Source organism: Anomaloglossus baeobatrachus, chromosome 4 (genome assembly GCF_048569485.1).
Source record: "Anomaloglossus baeobatrachus isolate aAnoBae1 chromosome 4, aAnoBae1.hap1, whole genome shotgun sequence".
Classification (NCBI taxonomy): Eukaryota; Metazoa; Chordata; class Amphibia; order Anura; family Aromobatidae; genus Anomaloglossus; species Anomaloglossus baeobatrachus.
In genome coordinates, this window is record NC_134356.1 from 511358007 (window position 1) to 511385311 (window position 27305).

At 43.7% G+C, this 27305-nt stretch overlaps 1 protein-coding gene across 1 annotated transcript in view; it reads left to right on the forward strand.

The window, feature by feature from the left end:
• EFL1 (elongation factor like GTPase 1) overlaps positions 1-27305 on the forward strand; it is a 472312-nt gene that overhangs the window by 397127 nt on the left and 47880 nt on the right. Inside the window, exons 17-18 of the mRNA XM_075345858.1 lie at positions 15230-15377; positions 20590-21587. Coding sequence (XP_075201973.1) covers positions 15230-15377; positions 20590-21587 — 1146 coding nt within the window. The remainder of the gene's footprint in view (positions 1-15229; positions 15378-20589; positions 21588-27305) is intronic.

Consider the following 27305-nt stretch of genomic DNA (forward strand, 5'->3'; position numbering starts at 1 on the left):
TCTGGATCAATGTGCTGGAAATCAGAGCTGTGTTTCTAGCTCTCTAAGCTTTTCACCATCGGTTGGCGGCCAGGCACATTCGAATCCAGTCAGACAACGCTACAGCGTTGCCTACATCAACCTCCAGGGCGGGGCACTCAGCCGCCTGGCAATGTTGGAGGTTCATCGCATTCTTCAGTGGACGGAGGACTCCTAGTCCACCATATCCGCAGCCCACATCCCAGACGTGGAAAACTGGGAGGCAGATTGTTCTGCCGTCAAACCGTGGCTCCACGATCCTCAGGTTTTTGCGGCAGACGCACTGGTTCGAGTTTGGTCCCAGCTTCGTCTGTCTTACGTGTTTCACCCTCTAGTTCTTGCCCAGAGTCCTGCGCAAGATCAGAAAGGAGGGCCGTCGGGTCATTCTCATTACTCCAGACTGACCCAGGCAAGCTTGGTACCCTGACCTGCTCAGTCTGTCCGTAGAGGTGCCATAGCATCTCCCGGACTGTCCAGACCTTCTCTCACGAGGTCCGTCCTTCCGCCAGAACCTACGGCTCTCAGTTTGACGGCGTGGCGTTTGAGTCATGGATCTTGACGACTTCTGGTATCCCTCCTGAAGTCATCTCCACTATGACTCGAGCTCGGAAGTATCCTTTGGCCTTTTGGCCTTGCCGACCCTCCTGTCCCTTCTACAGTCCGGCCTGCAGCTAGGACTATCCCTCAATTCCCTTAAGGGACAGGTCTCGGCTCTGTCAGTGTTGTGCCAGCGGCGTATCGCCCGGCTGGCCCAGGTGCGCTCCTTCATGCAGGGCGCATCTCACATCATTCCGCCTTACCGGCGGCTCTTGGAGCCCTGGGACCTTAATTCGGTCCCCACAGCTTCCGGAAACCCCCCTTTGAGCCTCTTAGGGAGGTTTCTTTGTTTAGTCTTTCACAGAAAGTGGTCTTTCTAGTGGCCATGACTTCCCTCATGGGAGTCTCTGTTTTGGCTGCACTCTCTTCGGAGTCCTCCCTTCATCAAGACAAGGTGGTTCTCCGTCCGACTCCGGACTTTCTCCCTAAGGTGGTTGCTGCCACCTTAACCGGGGAATTTTCCCTGCCTTCCTTTTGTCCGGCTCCTGTTCATCGCTTTGAAAGGGCGTTGCATACTCTGGATCTGGTGCGGGCGCTCCGGATCTATGTGTCTCGCACCGCTGTTCTTAGGCGGTGCACCTTTCTTTTGTGCTGACCGCTGGTCAGCGTAAGGGCCTTTCGGCATTTAAGCCGACCCTGGCTCGTTGGTTTAGGTCGGTCTTTTTCCCAATACCTACCAGTGTACTCAAGTGCCTCTCCCGCCGGGGATCAAGGCACACTTGACCAGAGCTGTCGGTGCCTCTTAGGTTTTCAGGCACAGGCTACGGCTCAGCAGGTCTGTCAGACTGCCACTTGGACTAGTCTGTATACCTTTTCGTAGCACTACCACGTGCATGCTCTTGCTTCGGCAGATGCGAGCTTGGGCAGACGCATCCTTCATGCGGCTGTCGCCCATTTGTGAAGTTAGGTTTCGCCTACTTCTCAGTTTTTCTGTTTATTCCCACCCATGGACTGCTTTAGAACGTCCCATGGTTTGGGTCTCCCATAAGGAACGATGAAGAAAAAGAGAATTTTGTTACTTACCGTAAATTCTTTTTCTTATAGTTCCGACATGGGAGACCCAGCACCCTCCCTGTTGCCTGTTGGCAGGTTTCTTGTTCCGTGTGTTATCACCGGCTGTTGTTGTAGACAGAGGTTCTGGTTGTTCCGGGTTTTGCTCTGTCTCTACTTGTGGGTGGATGTCCTCCTTCAGCTTTTGCACTAAACTGGCTAGGACTGGCTACCAGGGGGTGTATATGCTAGGAGGGAGGAGCTACACGTTTGAGTGTAGTACTTTGTGTGTCCTCCGGAGGCAGAAGCTATACACCCATGGTTTGGGTCTCCCATGTCGGAACTATAAGAAAAAGAATTTACGGTAAGTAACAAAATTCTCTTTTTTTTCGTTTGCATATAAATGCAAAAAGAAACTTTCTAAATAGTCTCCAATAAAAAAATGTTTCTGTAGAGCAAAGGTCTCAAACACGCGGCCTCCGAGGATGCTTGTTGCGGCTCACAGACCCCGTGACAATTGCAGCTCTATGCCCAGGGACCGGCGCCGGCAGGACTTTACTACAATTGAATAATTTGCGGTGCCGCGCAGAGGAGCTCTCTGCACTATATCATTGGCTGCTGCCCGCCAATCAGATGCAAAGAAGTGACATCGCTGTATGACGTCACCTCCTTGCATTTGATAGGCTGGCGTTAGCCATTGGTATAACGCAGCCAGCTTCTCTGCGCGGCACCGCAAATGGATTCAATTGTAGTAAAGTCCTGCCGGTGACGGCTCCCGGGCATAAAGCTGCAATCATCACGAGCCGCAATAAGCAGGCACGTGCTCACAATCAGGACCCGCTGCGTCCTGCACGCGGCTGATCCTGATCAGCGGGGACCGCAAGTCTCCTCCATAGAAGACCGCAGCGGCCCGTGCCCGCGATCAGGGTTTGGGGTGCTGCGGTCTCCTCGCTGTGTTCTCCCTAGGGAGGGCATGCGACTCCATAGCATAAATTCACATGCTGTGGCCTCTGCAAGCCGCACCGCAGGTCAGTTTTCACTGCTGGCCGCACAAGCAGTGTGCATGGGATTTTTAGAAATCCCATCCACTATGCTTGTACTGTACATCACATCGTTTTGGATGCAGCTGAAAAATGCTGCATTCAAAACGCTGCAAACACTGATCGTTGGCATGCAGGAAAGGTGAGTTTTGGTTTTTTTTTTACGTATTACTAAAGGATGGCCACAATACCACAATGAGTGGTGAGCACAGTACTGCAGGGCACAAGCATGAGCACAATACCGTAGGGCACAATATTACAAGAATGGCACAATACTACAAGGATGGGCACAATACTACTGGGCACAATACTACAAGGATGAGCACAATACTACAGGGCACAATACCACAAAGATGGGCACAATACTACAAGGATGGGTACAATACTACAAGGATGAGCACAATACTACTGGGCACAATATTACAAGGATAGGCACAATACCACAAGGATGAACACAATACTACTGGGCACAATACTACAGGGCACAAGGATGAGCACAATACTATAGGGCACTTTACCACAATGATATGCACAATACCACAAGGATAAGCACAATACTACTGGGCACAATATTACAAGCATGAGCACAATACTACTGGGCACAAGGATGGGCACAATACTACAGGGCACAATACTACAAGGATATGCACAATGCCACAAGGATGAGCACAATGCTACAAGGATGGGCACAATGCTACAAGGATGGGCACAATGTCACAAGGATGGGCACAATACCACAAGGATGTGGGACATTACTACAGGGCACACAGATGGATGTTGGCTAAGATTATTATATGACGCTGCTAAATTTAGAACACGATTACAAGAAGGTGATAAAATTCAAAATAAAGCATGAATTTTTTTTTCTTTTTTGCGCCATTAGAAATGCTTTTTTATATATAAACTTAAACAAAAAAGTGCAGGTTTGTTCTAATAAACAAGCAAAAAATGTTCAAAAAAGTGATCCAAAGATGTATAGAAAAAAACATGGATTCATTAAGAATGTCACTTTGTCCTGCAAAGAATGCGGCCCCTCTCAATTTTTTTTTCTATATGCGGCCCATACACCCAGCTGAGTTTGAGACCCTCACTGTAGAGTCTGTGTAAGTCCTTTACATAGAAAAAAACAAAAATAGACCAGCTCACCTGTACCCAGTGCATGGACAATCATCTTCAAGGATCCAAGTAGAAAAAAGTAGTAAGTCCAGCACATAAAAAAACTTGTTTTTTATTTCAACATTGTAGAAAAAAAAATTCTGTTTTCACATAGAGATACATTAAAAAATGTCACGATAGTCCTTTACATAGCTGGCTTTGGTCAAGCTTATGGTATAGTCACAGCTGTCATCCTCTTAGGCCCAGAGATCTTTAGCTGCACGGCCTGTTTTCTCCAACTCTCCCTCCTCTCAGGATAAGCTCAGGGTTAAGTCAGTGGAGATACCCACAGGAATATGAGAATGTAACACAAACTCTGCACAAACTCCATCAGCAGAGGGAGAAGAGATGGGAGATCAGTCAATGGCTAAATCTTCCAAGTCCCGTAACGTTTTCATTTTTCAGTCACTAGATCCTTGTGATGGCTTATTTTTTTGCTGGGCAATACTGCATTTTAATTTAGACAATTTTGGTATAGATATAATGTTTTTATAGCTTGTTACAGCATTTCATATTGCAGCGACCCCAAAAAAATAATTTTAGCATTCTTGAATTTTTGTGTTTGCTTATTGGCTTAATTATTTTTATATTTTTAATAAATTGGACTTTTCTGAAAGTGGTGATACCACTTTCAGAAAAGTCCAATTTATTAAAAATATAAAGACTTTATAAAGTGGTACCTTTTTGTATTGAAATCTTGATAATGGTACACGGGGGCGGGCTCTCTGGTGGCCGTTAGTCTGCCTCCTGTCGCTTTAGGCCGTCCCCCATCGCTCCATTCCATACTTCTGGAGCACTGGGCGGCGTCCTGAGGTCCCACGCACGCGAGGACGGCTGGTCAGCCACCAGAGAGCCCACCCCCGTGTACCATTATCAAGATCTGAATACAAAAAGGTACCACTTTATAAAGTCTTTATTTTGGTCAGAAAGGGGGCACATAAACAACAGGAACATTGCTAGAATGCAGCCCAGGAGCTGCAGAGGGGGAAACGTTTAGGTTTCAAGCTAAATTTCTGATGACAGGTTCCCTTTAACTCAGAGAGAGGCTTCAACATAGAGTAGTTATCCAGTTACGAGATATGCCATGACGTGGCAACTGGGCAGATATACAAATGGCCATTTCTATATGCTAAATATCTTGTTTTTCTTAATTTTTTATACTTTAACATTTCAGAGTGCAAACTCTCTTTTTTTGTACCTTACATCATAATAGTTTTTTAGAAGGGTTAAAAGATTATTAGCGTTTTCTAATTTTTACGGCAAAATTTACAAAACCAATTTTTTTTAGGGGCCACTACATTTGAAGTGACTTTGAGGCCTAGGTGACAGAAAATACCAATAAAGTGACACCATTCTAAAAACTAAGTAGAACATTCTACGGTACCTAAAAAAATACTTTTGTAATTCTCCTTATAATGCAATTCCTTGTACTTTTGCATATCTAGCCAATTCATTAGTCTTTTTTTTTTAATTCTACTTCCTGTGAGGAGTCAGAAATGTGATGTCACAGGAAGCTGGGGCTGCAGTTACTAGTTTCTTTCATAGCTGCCCCTTCAGAAGATGTCTTGGAAAATGAGGAGCAAACATTAAAGTGCTCGTTACCCAAATCGAGCAGGTGGAATGCTCTGTGGGGTCAACTTGGGTTACTAGTATAATTGAAGTCAATTAGTGATGGACAGTCCGGTTCTCCACCCACATACAGCCAGCCAAAAACAGAGCATTTCTGGGGGAGGGTGGGTGTTTTTTATTGTTTAGTGGGGTTTTTTTTAGTTTTTTCTTCATACACACATCATCTGAACAAGCAGCTCTCACTGGGGTGCCAGCTCTGATTGTTCACTGAAGGGAGCCGGCTTTTTGTGTCGCATCGTTCACGAATGACACATCTGAACACTCGTGATACCCAAACAAGTACTGAGCATATCTGAGCATCCCGATACTCGATCAAGTATCGAGTCGGGGTGAGCTCACTCGCTTGTCATTGGTCCTGGATCTTGGGTGATGGACACTGTGTGGTTAGTGCAGTGTCGGTAGGGATGGTGCTAGAAACCGTACGCAAGACTAGCACTTCCCTTCAAACAAATTGTCATCAGGGGCACCACCTGCTACGAATGTCTTTCACGAAAGAAACTGCAGAGGAAGGGGTCACTGTCCAAATATTTCTAGATCTAACTGTATTTAATTTAAGGTAACCACTAATATACTGTATGTACAGTATTTTACTGACTATAAGACGCACTGGACTATAAAACACACCTAGGTTTTAGAGGCGGAAAATAGGAAATGGAAGCAAGAAATGTGGTCATGATGCACGTTATGGGAAGGGATCTGCTGCTGACACTGTTATGGGGGTAAAGTCCCCCCATTATAAACTAATTTGCCCCATCCTAGGTACCTTCCTGGTATATATGTCCCACATCCTGGTATTTATGATCCCCATCATGGGCCCATCCTGGTATATACAGTGCCTACAAGTAGTATTCAACCCCCTGCAGATTTAGCTGGTTTACACATTCGGAATTAACTTGGCATTGTGACATTTGGACTGTAGATCAGCCTGGAAGTGTGAAATGCACTGCAGCAAAAAAGAATGTTATTTCTTTTTTTCTTTTTTTTTTTTAAATTGGGAAAAGTTTATTCAGAGGGTCATTTATTATTCAACCCCTCAAACCACAAGAATTCTGTTTGGTTCCCCTAAAGTATTAAGAAGTATTTCAGGTACAAAGAACAATGAGCTTCACATGTTTGGATTAATTATCTCTTTTTCCAGCCTTTTCTGACTAATTAAGACCCTCCCCAAACTTGTGAACAGCACTCATACTTGGTCAACATGGGAAAGACAAAGGAGCATTCCAAGGCCATCAGAGACAAGATCGTGGAGGGTCACAAGGCTGGCAAGGGGTACAAAACCCTTTCCAAGGAGTTGGGCCTACCTGTCTCCACTGTTGGGAGCATCATCCGGAAGTGGAAGGCTTATGGAACTACAGTTAGCCTTCCACGGCCTGGACAGCCTTTGAAAGTTTCCACCCGTGCCGAGGCCAGGCTTGTCCGAAGAGTCAAGGCTAACCCAAGGACAACAAGGAAGGAGCTCCGGGAAAATCTCATGGCAGTGGGGACATTGGTTTCAGTCAATACCATAAGTAACGTACTCCACCGCAATGGTCTCCGTTCCAGACGAGCCCGTAAGGTACCTTTTACTTTCAAAGCGTCATGTCAAGGCTCGTCTACAGTTTGCTCATGATCACTTGGAGGACTCTGAGACAGACTGGTTCAAGGTTCTCTGGTCTGATGAGACCAAGATCGAGATCTTTGGTGCCAACCACACACGTGACGTTTGGAGACTGGATGGCACTGCATACGACCCCAAGAATACCATCCCTACAGTCAAGCATGGTGGTGGCAGCATCATGCTGTGGGGCTGTTTCTCAGCCAAGGGGCCTGGCCATCTGGTCCGCATCCATGGGAAGATGGATAGCACGGCCTACCTGGAGATTTTGGCCAAGAACCTCCGCTCCTCCATCAAGGATCTTAAGATGGGTCGTCATTTCATCTTCCAACAAGACAACGACCCAAAGCACACAGCCAAGAAAACCAAGGCCTGGTTCAAGAGGGAAAAAATCAAGGTGTTGCAGTGGCCTAGTCAGTCTCCTGACCTTAACCCAATTGAAAACTTGTGGAAGGAGCTCAAGATTAAAGTCCACATGAGACACCCAAAGAACCTAGATAACTTGGAGAAGCTCTGCATGGAGGAGTGGGCCAAGATAACTCCAGAGACCTGTGCCAGCCTGATCAGGTCTTATAAAAGACGATTATTAGCTGTAATTGCAAACAAGGGTTATTCCACAAAATATTAAACCTAGGGGTTGAATAATAATTGACCCACACTTTTATGTTTAAAATTTATTAAAATTTAACTGAGCAAAAAAACTTGTTGGTTTGTAAGATTTATGCATCTGTTAATAAATCCTGCTCTTGTTTGACGTTTGCAGGCTCTAACTTATTTGCATCTTATCAAACCTGCTAAATCTGCAGGGGGTTGAATACTACTTGTAGGCACTGTATGTCCCCTATCATGCCATATATGACCTCCCATCGTGGTATATATATATATATATATATATATATATATATATATATATATATATATATATATATATATACATATATATATATATATCCCTAATCCTGGTATATATGATCCCCATCATGAGCCCATCCTGGTATATGTTCCCAATCCTGGTGTATATATCTCCCGTTATGCCGCACACATAAAACAAAAAAAAAAATTCTATTCACCTTCCATCTGCTCCCGCGATGCGTGGCGTCCTCTTCTGATGCCAGCAACTGACTTTGACGTGTAAGCGGGGTAGCGCATGGCATTAGTGCCATGCTCCAGCTGTTACATGCTGACCTCAGTGGTTTGCTAATCTTTTTACTAGCAGACATACATGATCGCCCCAGTTGCTGCAGTAACCCCCCCACTTTCCTTCCAAATTTGGGGGGGAAATGTGCATCTTATAGGTGGTAAAATATGGTAACAGTCATTTCTCTAGTTACAGATCTCCATGGCCTTTAAACATATGTAAAATTAAGTATTTACTACGTTACATGGTCTTTACATCAAAATGGAGCAGGCATATTTTGCATGTTTTAAGTAATTAAAGCGTAGGCAAATTAAATCTTTGCTTTAATATTGGAATGTTTGAATATTGTTTACAGCAGATCACATCAGATCAAAAATAGATCGGTCTACTATACTTAACCCCGCGCTTTGAACACACACATGGGCAGTCATCCATTTTGCGCGTGGGTTTAATGCTGACCGTCCATCTCGTTCCAGCAGTGCTTTCTCCTCTGTGTTGTTTTTATCGTAAGGTCTGCAGTTTCCTTAAGTGGCTCTTTTAATCCACTCTGACTTCAGTTCCCCTTCACAAAACAAAGCCGTTGGCTTCTGTGGTGAGTATATAAACCGGGGCTACTTAATACCTGCTAAGTATTATTCACCGCAGTCACGTCCGCGCCAGCTTGATCCACTTTCAACTGCTTGTTGGCTTTCTCTGTGCTATTTATTTATAACGGTTTTTATGTGAGACATTATGTACACACATTAGAGTAAATTAAAAACGGAAGTATCTGTGCTTCAGAGCAGAATTTCAGCAGTTAGAAACAAGATCAAAACAGTCCCGATTTGGGCAGCTCTCTGTGCACTATTTCTGACGATAAATGGAATGAACTTTTGTGGTGATAGATTCTACACGACAGAGGTATACACTGCTCCTACTCAAAGTCATATGAAGGACTTTAACATTGATGACATTACCTCTTAAAGGGGTTGTCTCAACATAAATCTTCAGGAGCACACCGCTCCCCTTCCTCCTGGCTTCCTGTTTGCCGGAAGGCAGGGTGCTCTTGATTTGTTTGACCATTTGGACCAGTAGCATTAATGCATGTTAATCGTAAATTGGGCACTCACCGATGCTGCTATGTGAGACAGCTTTGCAGCAGTAGAGGAGTGCAGGATCACTGAAGATGACTGGATCTGCAATCTAACAAGGTTCAGAGCATCACTGAGAGACACTAGGGGTGTCATAGACTGTTGCTATTGGTTTAAGGAAACTCCTAATGTAATTTTCTGACAAAATTTTGGTTTGACTTGAGATGGTTTGTAAACTTAAGCCACAAGTAATAAACAGTAAAATAAAAAAATCACTCTTGAGAACAAAAGATTTTTAATAAAAAAAAACTTTGCAATTTTAGCCATTTATGATGACATCTATGTGACAAATTTGTGCTTCAGAGCCAATATTAGCCCGGGGCCACACGGAGATCTACTGCGATCCTCGCATGACACTTTGCTCACGCTGGCAGCACAGCAGGAGCCGAGTGTCACTGCGACTGAGGTCCGATCATGCAATCAAACCTCAGCTGCGGGGAGCGGGCTGGCACTGAGGAGGGGAGGGCCGGCTCTGAGGAGGGGAGGACCAGCCCTGAGGTGGGGAGGGAGGGATTTATCACCCTCTCTCCTCTGTTGCCGGCTATTGCCATTCTCACCCTGCACTCGCGGGACACCAGTGTACTGCGAGAGCAGTGCGATTTTTCTCCCGCCCCATAGACTTGAATGGGTGCGAGAGAAACAAGACTAGCATTACAATTGCAGCATGCTGCGATTGTTTTCTCGGTCCGATTAGGGCTGAGAAAATAATCGCTCATGTGTGCTGGTACATAGGTTAATATTGGTCCGAGTGGAATACGATGTTTTATCGCATTCCACTCGCTCCGATTTTCATGCCGTGTGTCTTGGGGGGTGTTACACGCTACGATATATCGGGCGATATGTCGTCGGGGTCACAGATTCCGTGACGCACATCCGGCATCGTTTGACATATCGTAGCGTGTGACAGCTACGAGCGACTGTTAACGAGCAAAAATACTCACCTTATCGTTGCTCGTTGACATGCCGCTCATTTTCATAAAATCGTTCCTGCTTCTGCGCGCCGGTTGTTCATCATTCCCGAGGCAGCACACGTCGCTCCGTGTGACACCCCGGGAACGACAAACTGCAGCTTACCTGCGGCTGCCAGCAATGAGGAAGGAAGGAGGTGGGCGGGAAGTTACGTTCCATTCATCTCCGCCCCTCCGCTTCTATTGGGCGGCTGCTATGTGACGTCGCTGTGACACTGAACGTCCCTCCCCCTTCAGGAAAAGGGTGTTCGCCGCCCACAGCGAGGTCGTTCGGGAGGTAAGTACGTGTGACGGGGGTTAACGACTTTGTGCGACATGGGCAACAAATTGCCCGTGACGCATAAACGATGGGGGCGGGTGCCATTGCATGATATATCGTCCCGTGTAACTCCGCCTTTAGGCCTTAGGGACGTCTACATGCAGGAAGAGCCAAATGCATTAGCCAAAATTTCATCTTGTCAACTTTTAAAAGTTACACATGAAAAATCGTTGGTGATCATCTGCCAAATATTTTTTTTATTACATGTCTTTGATACGACAGTTTTCCTTTTTTTGCCTACAACTACTTTCTCTATAAGGGTGTTCCAGACAGCAATGTTTCTACATATCCAGCCCCCAACCTCCTGCTCCCCTTTTCTCTGCCATATCCATCTTATAATGTACACAACTCTTAAAGGGAATCCATCAGTAGGTTTTTGCAATTTATTCTGAAAACGGCATAATATAGAGCACAGGACCCTTATTCGAGGCATGTGTCACTTATTATGCTGTGTGTTGTAGTTTCAAAACAATCAGTATTATATCGGCAGTAGATTAACACTACAGGACTACATGTTGAATGCAGACAAGTCACATTAATCTGTGTAACCCCACCCCCCCACCGATTAGTAGCGTGCTCGCAATGCGCATTGTGTACACAGGAAGCTGCCAGTCAGGGGAGTGGGTGGGTTATACACAGTTTAAGGCCCTCTTAACACTTCAATGTTGCCAGTACGTATAACGTCCGTTTTCTTACGTACCAGAGACAGGGACATACACAGACCCGTTAAAATCAATGGGTCTGCACACACATTAGTGTTTTAAGAAGGACCGTGTGTCCATATGGAGCACACGCATGTTTGTGTGTTCCACATGGAGACAAGTCCGTTTTTTTCCGGCAGCACTGATATCACATGGACCACACAGTGATGTGATCCGTGTGACACGTTCCGGAAAAAACACGTGTCTTTGAAATAATTTTTTTTTATATATACTCACCTGTCTCCAGCGCTGCGGTCTTTGGTGCTACTGTCATTTCCATGTGTGCTCATTATGCTCACTGCATATTCACTGTACCACAGACTCGGAAGCAGCAGCAGCGGAGACATCAGCATCAGGGACAGGAGCGCCGAGGTCAGATGAGTAAAATGTTCTGCAAAAAAATTGTGCACACCAATATAATAAATGACAAGACTTTATTGTATCCAAAAAACATTCAAGGAGACGGGTGCAAAACAATTAAAAACATATACACCAGCTGCCCCATAGAAAGGAGTATAATACACAGTAACTGTACAATGATAATTCAGTTAGTGCAATACCAACACAATTTATAGTCCCATATAAGAATAATAATGTAGCTCTGCTACATCTACATGAGACAAACAAGAATTCTCTGAGAACTACACCAAGCATCCCAGTAAGTGATACATCCCTGGAATCAGGCTTTCTTACCCTATGTTATGTAGTTATCAAATTATATAGCAAAAACCTGCTGCCAGATTCCTTTTGTGTGAGCTGAGTGGAGCAGATGGTTTTACTTTTTTCTCTGTGATAGGTTGACTTTTCTTTCCAGCTAGTCTTCATAAAACTCCTCGAAATGCAAAAGAAGAAAATGGAAAGTGGAAACAAAAATTAAATCATAGTTCTAATTGTTAATCCAAACAGTAGTAGAAATCAAAAGTGGCACTCTCTATCCAGTAAAAATTGCTTATTACAAAATGTTAAAACATACGGGAAGAAGCAGGGTTTTTGAAGACGAGTGGCACCGGTTGAAATGTGTGTAATGCGAAACGTCCATAGTCTCCACACGCCCTGCTTCCTCCTGCATGTTTTAACTTTTTGCAATAAAACACTTTTTAATGGCTGGAGAGTGGCACTTTTCATTTCTACTACTATTTGGATTATTCATATGTCTTCCACGAGTTTGCACCTTGATTCCTTAATACGTCTGGAGCTCTTTCTCCTCCTGTCATTAAGAGCCACAATAATTGAATATGAGTAGTGTCAAATTTCCTCTGTTTAGTTCATTAACCCTAATTGTTAAATTGTTAGGATGCTTTAAAAATATTATCTACTATTATATTGCTAGCCTAACCTTGGATAGGTCATCAATATCTAATGGGCCGGAGTCCAACACCCGTCACCCTCCCCCCTCCCCCACCCGGACAGTTTAACCATTCTCTGTACCAATGGTTGCAGCAGGCAGCCAGAAATGTTCAGTTCCGGAGCTGCCCTGTCTTCTGATAGCGGCCTGGTACTGCACAAGCACTTTTTATTGATTTCAATTGGAGGTGGATGTGTTCCTGGGTGCAGCCACTATCAGTTCACATGGCATCTCTGGATCTAAGTATTTGCTGCTGTTGCCACCTCTGTCTGCACCGGGAACAGCTGATTGGTGGGGGTGCCAGGTGTTGTACCCCAACCGATCAGGCATTGAAGTATCCTACGTTTAGGCCATCAATGTAAAAGTAGTTGACAACCTCTTTAATGCTTTTTCTAGTGGCTGTCAAATAGATCTCAGGAGGCTTCCCCGATGTACACTACAGTTCAAAAGTTTGGTGTCACTTAGATATTTCCTTATTTTTGAAAGAAAAGCACATTTTTTTTTTCAATGAAGCTAACATTAAATTGAACAGAAATACACTCTATACATTGTTAATGTGGTAAATGACTATTCTAGCTGCAAACGTCTGGTTTTTAATGCACTATCTAAATAGGTGTATAAAGGCCCATTTCCAACAACCACCACTCCAGTGTTCTAATGGTATATTGTGTTTGCTAACTGTGTTAGAAGGCTAATGGATGTTTAGAAATCCCTTGAAAACCCATGTGCAAGTATGTTAGCACAGCTGAAAACAGTTTTGCTGATTAGAGAAGCTATAAAACGGATCTTCCTTTGAGCTAGTTGAGAATCTGGAGCATTACATTTGTTGGTTCCATTAAACTCTCAAAATGGCCAGAAAAAAGCGAACTTTCATGTGAAACTCGACAGTCTATTCTTGTTCTTAGAAATGAAGGATATTCCATGTGAGAAATTGCCAAGAAACTGAACATTTCCTACAACAGTGTGTACTATTCCCTTCAGAGGAGAGCACAAACAGGCTCTAACCAGAGTAGAAAGAGAAGTGGGAGGCACGCTGCACAACTGAGCAACAAGACAAGTACAATAGAGTCTCTAGTTTGAGAAATCAACGCCTCACAGGTCCTCAACTGGCAGCTTCATTAAATAGTACCCGCAAAACGTCAGTGTCAATGTCTTCAGCGAAGAGCTGACTCTGGGATGCTGGCCTTCAGGGCAGAGTGGCAAAGAAAAAGCCATATCTGAGACTGGCTAATAAAAGGAAAAGATTAATATGGCAAAAGAACACAGACATTGGACAGAGGAAGATTGGAAAAAAATCTTTTGGACAGACAAATCGAAGCTTGAGGTGTTTGGATCACACAGAAGAACATTAGTGAGATGCAGAACAACTGAAAAGATGCTGGAAGAGTGCCTGACGCCATCTGTCAAGCATAGTGGAGGTAATGTGATGGTCTGGGGTTGATTTGGTGCTGGTAAAGTGGGAGATTTGTACAATGTAAAAGGGATTTTGAATAAGGAAGGCTATTACTCCATTTTGCAACGCCATGCCATACCCTGTGGACAGCGATTGATTGGAGCCCATTTCATCCTACAACAGGACAATGACCGACGAAAGCACACCTCCAAATTATGCATGAACTATTTAGGGAAGAAGCAGGCAGCTGGTATTCTATCTGTAATGGAGTGGCCAGCCCAGTCACCAGGTCTCAACCCTATTGAGCTGTTGTGGGAGCAGCTTGACCGTATGGTACACAAAAAGCGCCCATCAAGCCAATCCAACTTTTGGGAGGGGCTTCTGGATGCATGGGGTGAAATATCTGCAGATTACCTCCGCAAATTAACAGCTAGAATGCCAAAGGTCTGCAAAGCTGTAATTGCTGCAAAGGAGCATTCTGTGACGAAAGCAAAGTATGAAGGAGAAAAGTATTATTTGAAGTAAAAATCATTATTTCTAACCTAGACAATGTCTGGACTGTATTTTCTATTCAATATACAACTCATTTGATAAATAACAGTATGATTTTTCATGGAAAATACAAAATTGTCTGGGTGACCCCAAACTTTTGAGCTGTAGTGTATACCTCCGATGTAAGCGTCTGTGTAAGCATATGATGGCATCTGTTACCTAGATATTCCACATATAAAGTATGCCATGCAATATACGTTTTTTCACTTAGATGTTTTTTTTTTACTACAGTATAACATTTTTTTCTGCTGTATGGAACATGGATCTGACATATAAAGGAGCCCAATAGGCCTAAAGGACACCATGGTCATGTCAGGAGGTTGTGTATACATTTTAGTATGAGCTGGAAGCTTTTGTGGCGCATACAGCAAACTCTACACAAAGTGCTGTGTGATGCTACCCTGGGGTCGTGTGTCTGGCAGCATGGTTGTGGTTACCGATCAGCAGGATGTAGGTAGCAGCTGTATATATGAATAAAGAAAATAATATAAATAAAAAGGTTATAGTGAAATATTTGAAAAATGACTTCCCTTCCTATACAGCTAAGATGGGGGCAATATTGTTGAAGGTGGAAATATCCTGAAAGGTTTGTCTTTTCTGATGCATTTTGGACCCTGATTACAAATCCTAATTGCCGTGCGCTTGTAATTCTTTTTGCAGGTGAAATGCCACAACTGGTGAAAGGAATGAAGCTCTTAAACCAGGCGGATCCCTGCGTTGAAGTGTTGATTCAGGAGACGGGAGAACACGTCCTTATTACAGCAGGAGAAGTTCACTTGCAGCGCTGCTTGGATGACTTGAGAGAAAGGTTGAGAAAACAATATATATTTTCCCATACACACATAGTAGGCGGCCTTGCCGTAGACACTGATTTATGCCTTCTGACTTTGCTAGAGGTTCTCATCCAAAATTCTCTGGCCCCTAAGTACATTTATTAATGGCTATGAAATGATCTGCTGCTGGCGAGGGCGGCCTCCTCTCTGGCCTTGCATCCATCCTGAGCACTTTTTGGCAGACTACCTCTCATTACTTGTCACTGAACGCGATCACTTCATTTATAGCTATATGCTCGGTGTGCAATGGGATTTCCAATTAAAAAGTAATGTATCTGTAATGAAAGTGTATATTCATTGATGTGCATATCTAATGCTACATGGGCTTGCAGATGTCAGTTCCTATAACCTGTCAAATGAAAGCAGACAAGGGCAAGCGTGGGATAATGTCACTATTTATTTTTTTTACTATTTATTTCCAGGATGAGTGCTGCAGAAATAATATTTAAAGGGTTTGAAGTTCATTAATAACTTGTAGAGATATGGCACATCCAGCATTGGAACCACAGTGACTTGTGTCATATTGTTTAATAATGGTGATAATGCATTTCAGGGCATTGCCCAAATCTATTATAGAGCGGCCTCAAAATTTGTTCTATGTGTGCAACTAATTCTTTTGTTAACATTATTATACAGTGTGGGCCATTTATATGGATACACCTAAATAAATTGGGAATGGTTGGTAATATCAACTTCCTGTTTGTGGCTCATTAGTATATGGGAGGGGGGAAACTTTTCAAGATAGGTGGTGACAATGGCGGCCATTTTTAAGTCGGACATTTTGGATCCAACTTTATTTTTTCCAGTGAGAAGAGAGTCATGTAACACATCAAACTTATTGAGAATTTCACAAAAAAAACCTGATGTGCTTGGTTTTAACGTAACTTTGTTCATTAGTGATTTACAATTTTATGACCACTTATAAAATGTGTTCAAAGTTCTGCCCATTGTGTTGCATTGTCAATGCAACCCTCTTCTCCCACTCTGGACACATTGATAGCAACACCACAGAAGAAATGCTAGCACAGGCTTCCAGTATCCATTGTTTTAGATGCTGCACATCTTGTATCTTCACAGCATAGACCATTGCCTTCAGATGACCCCAAAGATAAAAGTTTAAGAGGGTCAGATCGGGAGACCTTGGTGGCCATTCAACTGGCCCACGATGACCAATCCACTTTCCAGGACACTGTTCATGTAGGAATGCTCGGACCTGACACCCATAATGTGATGTTGCACCATCACGGGTCCGAGCATTCCCACATGAACAGTGACCTGGAAAGTGGAGTACAGTATATCTGAAATCTAGTTATAGGAGCCTTCAAAATATCTTTTTTTTTCTGTTAGATGTTCCCACTTTTGACTGTGACTTGCCTTCATCTTTCTTGACCAGCCGTTTCTTTTTGAGACAATGTTCACATTTTGAAGTTTTTGCAACTCTTGTAAAAGCTTTAGGGTATCTAAAAATGTAAACCAAAAAGCACTAGCGCTCACACTGAGGTAGAAAGCAAAGGATGTTAATTGATCTTATTGTAGAGCTGCAGGTAGGAGGCACGGGTTTGTGCCGATGGGGAAGATTTTTTTTTTTCCCATTGGTCATATATCCTGGTAATATGCCAACAATTTCTGTAGTAAAAGCCAATCATTTTTCCTCTCCCTCAAGATATGGACTTTCATGAATGCGAAGACTGAGAAGTCTTCTAAGAATGCACCGCTTATAGATATTCAGGTTGTGCCGGAGATGAACGTTTTTGAGCCTGGGGAAATGATACAGATCTTTCCATAAGCATTTTCTTGATGTAGTTAAACAGATGTAAATGTGCGCCTGCATGTATCCCCCCGGCTTCCAGATAGCTTTACTTTTCAGGAAGAGAACACTAGTGTGTTTGGCCATACATCGATGATGTAATGGCTTCCTAAGACTTCCTTGGCAGTCACGTCTCAGGAATAATAATAACACGCTCATGTCTACTGGAGACATTTGGCTGCAATACACTATGAGGGAAATTTGTTCCTTACCACCTTCTCTACAGGTGTCCATTCTCTTTTGCAGCCTGGCTTCTATATTTAGACTTCGTTTTGTGTCCTTTTAATGTTTTCTTCCTTCCCCATAGAAATCACATTAACTGTTCACCTGTTAAGTAACAGCTGCATTGTGCTTCCCATCTCAGACGTTTCATTAGCTGTCTATTATGTGAGCGCTCCGTCTCTATTCACATACCGCAGTATGCATTTATCCGAAAAGATGTGAACTCCCTGTACTCAGTCTCCCTATAGAATACTTACTTGTGATCGGATAAAGAACTTGGTACCGTGGTTGCGTTTTATTGTTTCAAGATAGTAACTTCGGGTAAAGGATGAATATTAAAGGGGTATTCCTATCTCCAAGATCCTATCCCAATATGTAGTAGGTGTAATGATATTAGCAAATATGTCCATTTACAAATGTTGTATAGATCTCCTTATATAGCCATGTCTCGTACCTCATGTGCAGGGCATTACAATAGTTTAGGTATCCATGGTTACAACCACAAGCAACTAACTGTTATTATGAGTGGTCATAACAATGGATACCTAAGCTGCAATGCCCTGTACATCAGATGAGACATGGCTATATCAGCAGAAATATACTACATTTCTAATTGGAGGTATTTGCTAATATTATTATTATTACACCTACTACATATCGGGATAGGATCTTTGAGTTGGGAATACCCCTTTTAAGCTACATTCACTCCTGACTGTTTATACTGCATTATTGTAAGACCTCTTTCACACTGCAATGAAAGTGTATTTAAGTCACATGGGGGGTGTTTCAATCTGAAATTAGCAACTTAACCCTGGAACGCGCAACCATAGAAATCTACCATAGAAAACAAGTAACCTAGCAGGCCTGCGAGGCCCCAGGTATGCGTTCTAGGGTTAATACATGTGACTATTTTAGAGGTCCATTGTGTAACTCATCTACCCATTCCAAACTCTGGTTTAATGTTGTATTAATGCCGAAGTTTGGGCATTTTATGTAGAATTTTAAAAGTTAAATGATATTTAGTATTGATCAAAAATGTAACTCAGTGAGACTTATTATACAGATTTTTTTATAGAAACAAAAAAAATAGTCATATAATTTGGCAAAAGGTTAGAGGGTGTAGAGCGGACTTGTTCTGCATCACACTTTGCTGTATTGTTATGTATAGAGGTTACAAATAACTGAGGGTGTAGATAAAGCCATTGAGTAGAATAAAAATATCAGTCTTAGGATTATGGATGCAAGAACTGCGGAAGGGTAAAGGTATTAGGAAGAAGGCCTATTGTAAATTGTGAAGAAGACGCGCTGGAAAAACGTTTGAGGATCAGGCTGGTCTGTTATTGGAGAGTGGACATCCCCTTAGAAAGAAATCTGCAGACCCCATGAGAGATATATTGTGTAGGCCTAAGACACATGGCACGAAAATCGGAAAAAGTGGAATGCGATAAAGCATTGCATTCCACTCGGACCAATATTACGCTATAATATTAATAATATGCTGCGAGTGCAATGCGAGTGCAGAGCGAGAATGGCAATAGCCGGCAACGAAGGAGAGAGGGATATAAATTACTCCCTAACCTCCTCAGCACTGGCGCGCCCCTCCTAGTGCTGGCCCTCCCCTCCTCAGCGCCGGCCCTTTCCTCCTCCGTGCCGGCCCGCCCCTCCTCAGTGCCACCCCGCCCCTCCTCAGTGCCGCCCCGCCCCCCGCAGCTGTGGTCCGATCGCATGATCGGACCTCAGTCACAGTGACACTCCGCTCCCGCTGTGCTGCCAGCGAGAGACGAGTGTCATGCGAGGATCGCAGTAGTCCCCGTGTGGCCCCAGCCTTAATAAGAAAAGTGACTCACTTGGGACATTTACCATGTATTGTAGTAAGTGGTTATCAGTATGATTGTAATATAAAACAACCCCTTCACGCCCCCCCAAACTAGAAACTTTATTACATGAATTCTGCATGACAGTAAAAGTCTTCAGCTTTGTTTCTTTAGACAGTTCTATCACTGACAGATAAAAGAACTGAGATGTCTCTCCTTTTGCTTTTCTCCTGACTCGACGTATCCACATTAATCTTTAACATATGACAAGTATATTTTAAAATAATCCTTTTCTGTAGTATGGGGTTGTATAAAAGTAAACAAAATAAAAAATGAGTCAGACTATATATAGTAGTTTCTATCTAAAAGATAATGTCATCCATACATTTTTGTGTAATGTGTTCCTCTCAGACTGGAAAATGATTATTTTAATTCATATGCAAGTAAGGCTTAAGTGCTCTGGGCGTGTCAGAGCAGTTATACATCTTCTGGCTTCCTGGCTCTATTTCTCGCCCATCCCCACCTTCCTATGCTTTACTGACCGCTCACGGAGTGTGTAGTGAAGATAGTAATGTCAGACAAGCAGAAGGAGGTGGTTCTGGGTGGGGAATATAGACGCAGAAGATTGGTAAGAGCTTTGACATACACTGAGTACTTAGACCTCATTGTAACATGAATTAAAACAGTAATTCTTTAGTCCGGGGACAACAGATATCATAAAGGGAAAGGTAACATTATCTTTCAGAGACAACATAGCCAAATAAACAAGATGGCTCGTGCAGACAGATTCCCTTTAAAAGTGAACCTCACCGCGCCACTGCAACTCCTGTTTCGACACCTATCCAATCCCCATTGGTTTCAACTTCCTGTTCCCATTTGAGCACACGGGAAATGATAGGTAATGCCCCTCAGACAATCACTGGCTAAAGGCCCTGTCACACACAGAGATAAATCTGCGGCAGATCTGTGGTTGCAGTGAAATTGTGGACAATCAGTGCCAGGTTTGTGCCTGTGTACAAATGGAACAATATGTCCATGATTTCTCTGCAACCACAGATCTGCCAAAGATTTATCTCTGTGTGTGACGGGGCCTTTAGGCTAGTCATTTTTACAGCCTTTTGCTGGCATTTCCTGCTACTTCTGATGGGTTGAGACAGACCAAGAGATGGAGACCAGCAAAGGCCAGGAAAGCATCAGAGCTGGACCTCCAGGGGATTATCATTTCTTCCATTTGTATACCAGACTGTGTCCTTTTAACAATGATTTTAATTCAATGGAAAATCCTTTTAGGTAATTCCAAATGTATGTCAGGATTTACTAATTATATTTTATTCTCATACATAGGTTTGCGAAGATTGAGGTGAGTGCATCTGCACCTATAATCCCATTTAGAGAAACCATAATCAGGCCTCCAAAAGTTGACATGGTAAATGAAGAAATTGGAAAACAGCAAAAGGTGGCTGTTATACACCAGGTTAAAGAAGATCAAATTAAGTCTCCAGAAGGAGTCCACATTGACCCAGATGGTCTGGTAACACTAACCACTTCAAATAAACTGGCCACGCTTAGTGTCAGAGCCGTACCACTTCCGGAAGAAATCACATCACTACTAGAGAAGAACAGCGACTTAATCAGAACAATGGAGCAGATCAATTTGGCTTTCAATGAAGGTGGCAATGCTATTCAGGTGCATGAGACAACAATTAGCCGAATTCACGAATTCAAGGGCAATCTTGAACAACATTTACAAGGCAGAAGGTGGAGAAATGTAGTGGATCAAATCTGGTCTTTTGGTCCCAGACGTTATGGACCTAATATCTTGGTAAATCACATTGAAGGCTATGAAAGGCCATCTGTATGGCAGTGCCTTGATAATATCTCCAAAGAGGGGAAATTTCATAGCTTTGACAACAGCATTGTCAGTGGTTTCCAGCTTGTAACTCTGGCTGGACCCATGTGTGAAGAACCTCTTATGGGGGTCTGTTTCATGGTGGAAAGACTTGATATAAATAAATCTGCTGTATTAGAAAGACAAGATTCAGAAGAACAGCCTGTAAAGAGTGAAGAACATCTACATACAGCTGCTGAATCCATTGAGAAGTCTGTGAGGGAAGCTGCTGAAGCTAAGGACATTGTACAACACAGCCAGGATAGCACAAAGGCTCAGGAGAAATCCAGCAAGCGCAAAGGGGATTTCCTATTTACAGACTGTTATGGACCATTTTCCGGACAGTTAATTGCCACAATGAAGGAAGGTTGCCGTTACGCTTTCCAAGTAAAGCCCCAGAGACTTATGGCTGCAATGTATACTTGTGAGATCATGGCTACAGCAGACGTGTTGGGTAAGTAAATGTTTTTCTTTCTTTAACTATACACAAATACATGTCACTCTCCCTCTGTCTCTCTCACTCTCACACTCCCTTATCACACTCTGTCTCCCCTTTCCTCTCCTCCTTTTACTTTCTCCCTCTTTCTTTCTGTCCTCTCTATCCCTTCTATGTTCCTCCCTCTTTCTCTCTCTCCTTCACTTACTCTCATGCTCTTTCTCTACTTTCAATAATTTTTACTCATTCTCTCACTCATTCTCTCTCTCTCTCTCTCACTCCTTCACTCATTCTCTCACTCTCTCACTCCTTCACTTATTCTCTCACTCTCTCACTCCTTCACTCATTCTCTCATGCTCTCTCTTTCAATCATTCTCTCACACGCTCTCATTCTCTCCACTCATTCTCTCTTTCACACTTTCTCTCGCCTTCACTCATTCTCTCACGCGCTCTCTCCTTCACTCATTGTCTGTCATGCTGCCTCCTTCTCTCATTCTCTCACACTCTCTCCTTCATTCATTCTCTCACTCTTTCTCTCCTACATTCCTTCACGCTCTCACTCTCTCCTTCACTCAATCTTTGTCACGCTCTCTCTCCTTCACTCATTCTTTCTGGATCGAACTTTCTCGTACACTCATTCTTTCTTACGCTCTCTCCTTCACTCATTCTCTCTCTTCCTCTCACACACTCCTTCACTCATTCTCTCACACGCTCTCACTCTTTCACTCATTCTCTCTCTCATGATCTCACTCCCTCACTCAAATTAAGTAGGCTTTATTGGCAGGACCAAAATACAATAAGTGTTGCCAAAGCAAGAAATAGAAGTGTGACGGGAGTGGGGATGGGGTGTTGGGGGCACAATTTTGGGAATGATAGTCCATTTGGAGGTCTTTAGTTCCTCTCAGCCTATGACATGTGGTGACTAGGGCTGATCGAATATGCCAAAATCCGGGATCGGTGGATACCTGCCGGATTGAAAAAAAAATCCGGATCCGCTCCGGATTCCAATGCCCATATAAGTCTATGGGGACCAGAATCCGGAGATTAAAAACATGTGTGGAAGGGATACAGGGCTAGAGGCGCATGCGGTGTACTCGCCCAATGCTGTGTGCATGGCAGCAAACTCTTTCCGGGTCACGCTTTTCCCTTCCGGAGCCAACAATTTAATATTCATTGTTTTGGACGCCCACCAGCGCGTGTAATTGGTTGCACCTAGACACGCCCACCCCTGAGTGGCAGTGTGTCAGCTGACTGCAACCAATCACAGGCGGCAGCACGGCTGGTGGGCGGGGAAAGCAGTGCAAGTGTCTACGGGTCAGTATGGTGGACGTGCATGTCTTTTAGAAACACATGCATATTCCTGTCAGAAGTGTGCGGTTGTGCCGGTGAGGCGCTGTCAGACTCGTACAAGTCTGACATGACATCAGCAGGCACAGCCTGCCCCGCTCTGAGCATGAGCGTGCATATACACAGAAACACATGCACGCTCCTGTCAGAAGTGTGCGCGGCTGTGTCGGTGATGCGGCTTTTTTTTATTATTATTTAAATAAAGCCGGCTGGGGGCTGGTAGTCTCAGCCCGCAGCTGCCTGGTATTGCCGCATCTATTAGGTGTGACAATCCCGGTGCAATACCGGCTCTTCTCAATTGCCCTGGAGCGGTGGCAGTTGGTGTAATAAGGGGTTAATAGCAGCACACAGCTGCTACTAAACCCTAGGTCAGTGATGGCACAGGCGTCTATGAGATACCTGCATCAAACTAACCTGTAAATGAATGTAAATAAACACAGACACAGAGAAAAATCCTTTATTTGGATAAAATAATACAAAAACAAACACCCTCCTTCACCACTTTATTAACCCCCCAACACCCTGCAGCTCCGGCATAATCCACACGAGGTCCCACGCTGCTTAAGCTCTGCTACATAACACAGCCAGCGGCCATAGAGCACGACCACAGACTGTGCAGACAATGACAGCCGCGATGACTGCGCAGCAGGCAGATATTGTCACAGACTGGGGGGTGCATCTGTCTGCAATCACAGACGAGAGGACGGCCGGTGGGCGGGAAAAACATGGAAAGCTGTGTGTATATGATGCACAGTACAGGAAGTGAATGCGCCACCCAGAAGCAGTGTGCCGCCATGACACCAAGTCTCTCTATTATTTCTGTCTTTCTTTTTTTTTCAATTATTTTCCCCAGTGCCGGATCGTGCACCCGGAATTCCGGATCCGGCACCCGGAAATCTTTGAAACCGCGCGGATCCGGACTTTTACAGTTCTGATCCGCTCAGCCCTAGTGGTGACATATTGGGTGGCGATCTCCACCATTGATTCTTCTTCCCCCAGTAGGATGCAGCATTTCCTCTCCTTGTCCATGGATGTAAAGTCCGGGGTATGAGTGGTAAGTTTCTGGAATTGGGAGGCCCTCACTGCTGAGTATTTGTTACAGTGCAGCAGGAAATACGCCTCGTCCTCCAGAGAGCCCCCTGCTGGCAGTGCTGGCACAGTCTGTTCTCCCGTGGCTTGTATGTCTGTCGGTGCCGGCCTGTTTTCACTCATTCTCTTACGCTCTCACACTCTCTTTCACTCATTCTCTTACGCTCTCACACTCTTTCACTCATTCTCTTACGCTCTCACACTCTCACTCATTCTCTTACGCTCTCACACTCTCTTTCACTCATTCTCTTACGCTCTCACACTCTTTCATTCATTCTCTTACGCTCTCACACTCTCTTTCACTCATTCTCTTACGCTCTCACACTCTTTCACTCATTCTCTTACGCTCTCACACTCTTTCACTCATTCTCTTACGCTCTCACACTCTCACTCATTCTCTTACGCTCTCACACTCTTTCACTCATTCTCTTACGCTCTCACACTCTCTTTCACTCATTCTCTTACACTCTCACACTCTTTCACTCATTCTCTTACGCTCTCACACTCTCTTTCACTCATTCTCTTACGCTCTCACACTCTTTCACTCATTCTCTTATGCTCTCACACTCTTTCACTCATTCTCTTACGCTCTCACACTCTTTCGCTCTCACACTCTTTCACTCACTCTCTTACGCTCTCACACTCTCACTCTTTCTCTTACGCTCTCACACTCGTTTTCTCTTTCTATCGCTCGTCTCTCTCTTTTCCTCCCTCTCTCACTCCTAACTTTTAATTATGCTACGCTTATCATCTACCTCTGAATATGTGCCCTCATCTGTATGTTTATGGTGGTCCCATTACAGAAAAGTACATACAGTAAATCCTGCCACAAATGTCTTTTCTTTATACTTCTCGGTTTATGCATCACTCCTCATTGTGACTATGCAGCCCTCAATTTCCCTGTGTTAAAGAGGTTTTTCAGGATTTTAGACGAGTTGCCCGAGAGTAGAGCGTAATATGTTAGAAAGTATAGATGTGATGTTTGCTTGTATGACTTGAGTACTCGGCTGCCGCATTCAAGAGAGTTTTGGAGGGGATGTAGCCTCATGGTTGGAGCAAGGAGCAGCATGGGATTTAATGGCTATGTAATGGTTTTTCTTTTAGTTACTTCTTTATTTTTTGACATTTCCTACTCTTTGGCAACCTTTCAAAATAAAAAGATTTGTAAACCCCCTTAACCTTGGGTTTAGGCCTTATTTCTGCGTGTATTCCCAGATAATATTCTAGTTGTCCGTCAGTTGCACAAGTGATATTGCATCATAGACATTTCTTCCACTTAATGCAGACTATTTTGCCTTTGAAGTCAGACAAGGTTTTCTTTACATATTTTATTTATTGCCTTCAAGAGAATCTGTAAGTAATATCACCCCCCACCGAACCTCATATAAGAGCATGCAGGTCTGTGCAATGTGAATTGACACCTTTACATCTTCATCTGTTGCTGAATTACTAAGGAATTAACCGGTGAGCTGCGAGGATTCATCTGTTTCTGTGTAAAGTATGCCATATGCAAACTCCCGGCAAAAACCCGACTAGACTGGGTGCGGCCTCACTCAATACCACTGCATTAAATGGGTCCTCGCCCCGTCTAGTCGAGTTCGGGCCAGGAGTATGCATATCTCTTTAAAGGGCTGTTTAGGTTTATATAGAATTATTGTTTTATCAACAGAATATCATCACTAGAGGACTAGAAAACCTGCTGCTATGTAGTCCAAGTACACCCCACCACTGATTAGCAGCTTTCTGCCTATGCACAGTGTACACAGACAGCTGTCAATCAGCGGTGTGGGCAGGGTTTTACATGTGTTCAATGATATATAGAACAAGTGTTCCAGCAATGAATATGTGATTATTCCTGGTTTATTACTGGGGTTACAAAATGTATAATTTTATATCACTTTTTTTTTCCAGTCAAGGATGAAAAGGCAAAAAGCTTTTTGCTATCTATCCCATAGCCTAAATGTTTGGTGCTTTGTAGTCAATCGGATCTTCAGACAATATTGAGTTATGTGATATTAATGTGAGAACAAAATAAGTTTCTTCCTCTAATCTTAATTGAGTAAGAAGATGTTTTGATGTTTCGCAAGAGCAAAAGAAAAATAATTTTAAGGAATTTTTCAGCCTCCAAATATATATTTTTTTTCTTTAACACTAAAAACTTCAAGTCCCAAGGCAGATTTTACGAATGTTCATCATCAGACTTCCTTTTAAATCTTTACTTCTGAAGGAACACTATCCGGCAGGCTCTGGGCTATCTTCTAAGAGTTCATTTGTTGTATTGCAGACCTCAAAGGCACATGTCATTGACAAAAATTGAAGTCTTAAGTTAAAAAATACCCACTTTTAATTTTTTTTTAATGAATTCAGTGCAGTAAGGCTATCATAAGTGACTGGCTGAGATCACATTGAAGAGATGAATTTTAAGATTCAATATCTTCCTGATCATAAAGACATTGCATGTTATGTTTCATCTTTCGGAGCACATCGCTCCTGTACCTCCCTGCGTCCTGTGTGACGAGGTACAGTGATTTACAGGTCAGACCCCAAGTATGGTTGTGCTGCAGGCCCAAACTCTCCGATTCTGCTGCAGCATTGGAAGATCTCGGGGGAACTGTCCCTGTTCGTGCTCTCCAGCGCTCCTGACAGCTTTATTAAAAAGCTTGTAAATGTTGCGAATGTAGAGGTGGCTGGTAACCTAGACAACGAGCAATAAACAATAACATTAAGGCCGGGGGCACTAGTGCGATCCTCGAATGACACTCGGCTCACGCTGGCAGCACAGCACAGCCGAGTGTCATGCGAGTGTCCCTGCGACTGAGGTCCGACTGTGTGAGCGGACATCGGCTACGGGGGGCGGGCCGGTGCTGCGGAGGGGAGGGAGGGATTTCTCTCCCTCTCTCCTCCGTTGCCGGCTATTGCGATTCTCGCTCTGCACTCGCGGTACCCCGGTGTACCGCGAGTGCAGTGCGATTTTTCTCTCGCCCCATACACTTGAATGGGTGCGAGAGAAAGAGTCTCGCATTACAATCGCAGCATGCTGTGATTGTTTTCTCAGTCTGATTAGGGCTGAGAAAATAATCGCTCATGTGCGCTGACACACAGGCTAGAATTGGTCCGAGTGGAATGCGATGTTTTATCGCACTCCACTCGCTCCGTTTTTCTTGCCGTGTGTCTTAGACCCTAAAATCCCTCTGTTATAGAGTATGGAAAATATTTTGAAGAGGTAAATTGCGGAATTGCTTACTTCTACAAGCACTTTGCAATATTAGCTATTAATGATGCTGAAATTAACCTTTTAAT